This window comes from Apis dorsata, unplaced genomic scaffold (genome assembly GCF_000469605.1).
Source record: "Apis dorsata unplaced genomic scaffold, Apis dorsata 1.3 scaffold_376, whole genome shotgun sequence".
In the NCBI taxonomy this organism is placed as follows: Eukaryota; Metazoa; Arthropoda; class Insecta; order Hymenoptera; family Apidae; genus Apis; species Apis dorsata.
In genome coordinates, this window is record NW_006263639.1 from 799,928 (window position 1) to 802,731 (window position 2,804).

Consider the following 2,804-nt stretch of genomic DNA (forward strand, 5'->3'; position numbering starts at 1 on the left):
CGCCTAATGATCTATCTATCTACTATTTTATAATAATGAAACAATATTATTTTGCTAATATCAAAGGATAACAACAATTTTAATTTATCCTTAAATATTCTTACCAGTCTATGTATCGTAACTACAAAAGAAGAACAAGGATATCAAATATATTTATATAATGAAAGAATATACGCATTTGTAAAAATTTAAATTAACAAATACAAACGTAACGATACGAGAGAGATATTTAAAATCGTTACATGTAATAACTAATAAGTTTTGTTGGAATTCAAAATTACAATATAACACGACAGTGAGAGATTCGATTATATCAAAAAATACACTAACTATTTCCATCTTAAAAAAATAAATTCATAGGAATCTTTTTTTTTCTTCTTCTTCTTCTTCTCCTATATGGAACATTCAATGTCATTCAGTGTCGTTTGACCGCCACCCGATCGATCCATCGATTGTGTTATCCTATCCGCGATATGCAACTACCTGTTATTGGCGTGTTGTGTCTTTGGCAATAGAGGTCTGGGCAGACTCGTCTTTAGAGATAAAATGAACATCGTGTCAGACTTGTTGGGATGTGATCAAGTCGGTTTTACTAGAATTCTTGAGAATCGACGGCCCAGGAAGTTTCTGAGCGGTGCCGGATGTGCTCGAGGGTTGCACCATCATTGGTTGACCGTTCACCAGTACTATGGTGTCTCTGACGGAATTGTATCCTCCTGGTGGACCTGTATTAAATTTAAATTAGCATGAGTAATTTTTTTTAATATATCTAATGAAAATCTATTAATCGATTCTTTTTTGTAATTTAGTTTTAATTCAAAATTTATTGAAAAGAATATTTCAAGAAAATTTTGAGTTCAATTAAAACTTAGAATAATTATTTTAATGTAGATATTTTATATTCGTATAAAAAAAAGATGAAAGTTTTTAATAATTAAAGTATTTAATTAGATGTAAGTCGATTCTTCATCGATGAAATTGTAACTCGTTGTTTACAGTATCGTTAATAAATTTACTTTCTATCTGCATATTTTGCAACAACTTGTTTAACATGAAATGTCATATATTGTTACCGATAATTAAGCAATAAATTTTATTATAGTTGAATATATCAAAATAATATTCAATCGATGCTAAATTATTATAACATATTAGATTATTAAAATAAATCAGAGAAATTTTAGAAATAGAATGAAAATGTTCAAGAATAATTCAATCAATCAACTTCCTATCCAAAAATATTACTGGAACCAAACCTAAGACCTTGACATCTAACAATTCTGTAAATATTCGATTAAGACGTATTTCGTTATCGATTATGCGTAGGAGGTGACCCTTGCATGGAATAATTCTTGATCAACTTAATAATCTTGTTATTTAATAGACACAGAAATTATTCGAATAGTATTCGAGAGAAATTTATTTAATTATAATATTCGAAAATTTTAATTTTAATTTTCGAAGTTATAGAACAATAAAGAATATTAAAAAAAACACTGAATATTTTATATATTTAAAATTTCTATCATTAGAAATTCCAATACATTTTACAAAAGAAAAAAATATTGTAATTTTAATTGTTCATTTATCATCTTTTTAATAAAAAACCTTCGTTAAAAAAAATTCTCTGATTTGTTAATATATTTGTAAGAATATCTTGAAGAATCTTGAAGAATACAAACTAAAATAAATACATAAAATCGTATATAAAAATGTTGTTTGAAGCTTGTTTATTAAATTATAGGTTTAATATTCCTTTAAATGAAACGAGACAGAGAATGACCTCGTTTACTTTGCTTCATCAAACTTCAATTGCTTATAACTTATAATTAATAAATAAGTATCAATCAATATTTTTATATAGTTATTATATTATAGGTATTATATTTTGATTTCTAGAATCTATCCAAAGGTACATTACGAATGTATTAACTCTCATATATGTATTAACTCTCACTATTTATATCTTATAATATCTCTATTATTTGAACGTTTATATTTTGATAATTTACAATTATATTATTTTAATTTACTAATTTTAAATTTTAAATATTTTAAATTCTATACTTTATCCTTTGAAACACTTATTGCATTAGAAAAAGAATTGAGATGATTTGAAAAAAAAATAGAATATAATCAATATATTAAAAAGTTTATGTAATTTAGCAGTAAATAATCTGGATTCATAATTAAAAGAACATTACATCACGTTGCTTTGCAATTATTCCATTAATCTTTTTGAAATATAATATGACAATTATGAAAAAAAGGAAATGTTATATATGAAAATTTCTTTAAACAATTTCATACTACTATGAATTTAAAAATATTTTCACCAAAATATTTTCAAAAAAATTCAAGTGTAATATTATTACACTTTATTTTATACTTTTATTTACAATAAATTTCCTAATATTTTTGCAAAATATATATTATCGTTTAGCTTATTATATCCGGATTAATTCGTTACCAGTCTTATTTAAATCCGATTAAAATTATTCTGTTGAAAATCACGATCCCTACGTATACCGCATATAATAGTTATACACAAGATTAACGCTTAATTAAATCTGGATTACCTGGTGACGGCGTGTGAGTGAGCGTTCTCGACGGAGTGGAAGGATTCCTGCTCGCTGGACCCCAATCGGAAGTAGGCTGTAAAAGCATCTTGGCGCGCCACCACACGTTCTTCCCGTTGCTCTTCTTCGTTTTACCTTTGCCAGGCCTCTGGTACGATGGCCTATTGTCCAGGTCGTCGTCGTCGTCGTCGTCGTCGTCGTAGGCGGAACGTCGACGACGATCCC

The 2,804-nt window shown here is 27.1% G+C and overlaps 1 protein-coding gene across 2 annotated transcripts in view; it reads right to left on the reverse strand.

Annotated features, from left to right (window-relative positions):
- Nucleotides 1-365: 365 nt before the first annotated feature.
- LOC102671718 (sodium- and chloride-dependent glycine transporter 1-like) overlaps nt 366-2,804 on the reverse strand; it is a 22,623-nt gene continuing 20,184 nt past the window's right edge. For both annotated transcript variants that reach the window (XM_031511976.1, XM_031511977.1), the window contains 2 exons: nt 2,580-2,804; nt 366-725 (listed from right to left, as the gene is read on the reverse strand). The exon at nt 2,580-2,804 ends at the window's right edge or, in 1 of these variants, runs on beyond it. In XM_031511976.1, coding sequence (XP_031367836.1) covers nt 559-725; nt 2,580-2,804 — 392 coding nt within the window. In that variant the 3' untranslated portion in view covers nt 366-558. The remainder of the gene's footprint in view (nt 726-2,579) is intronic.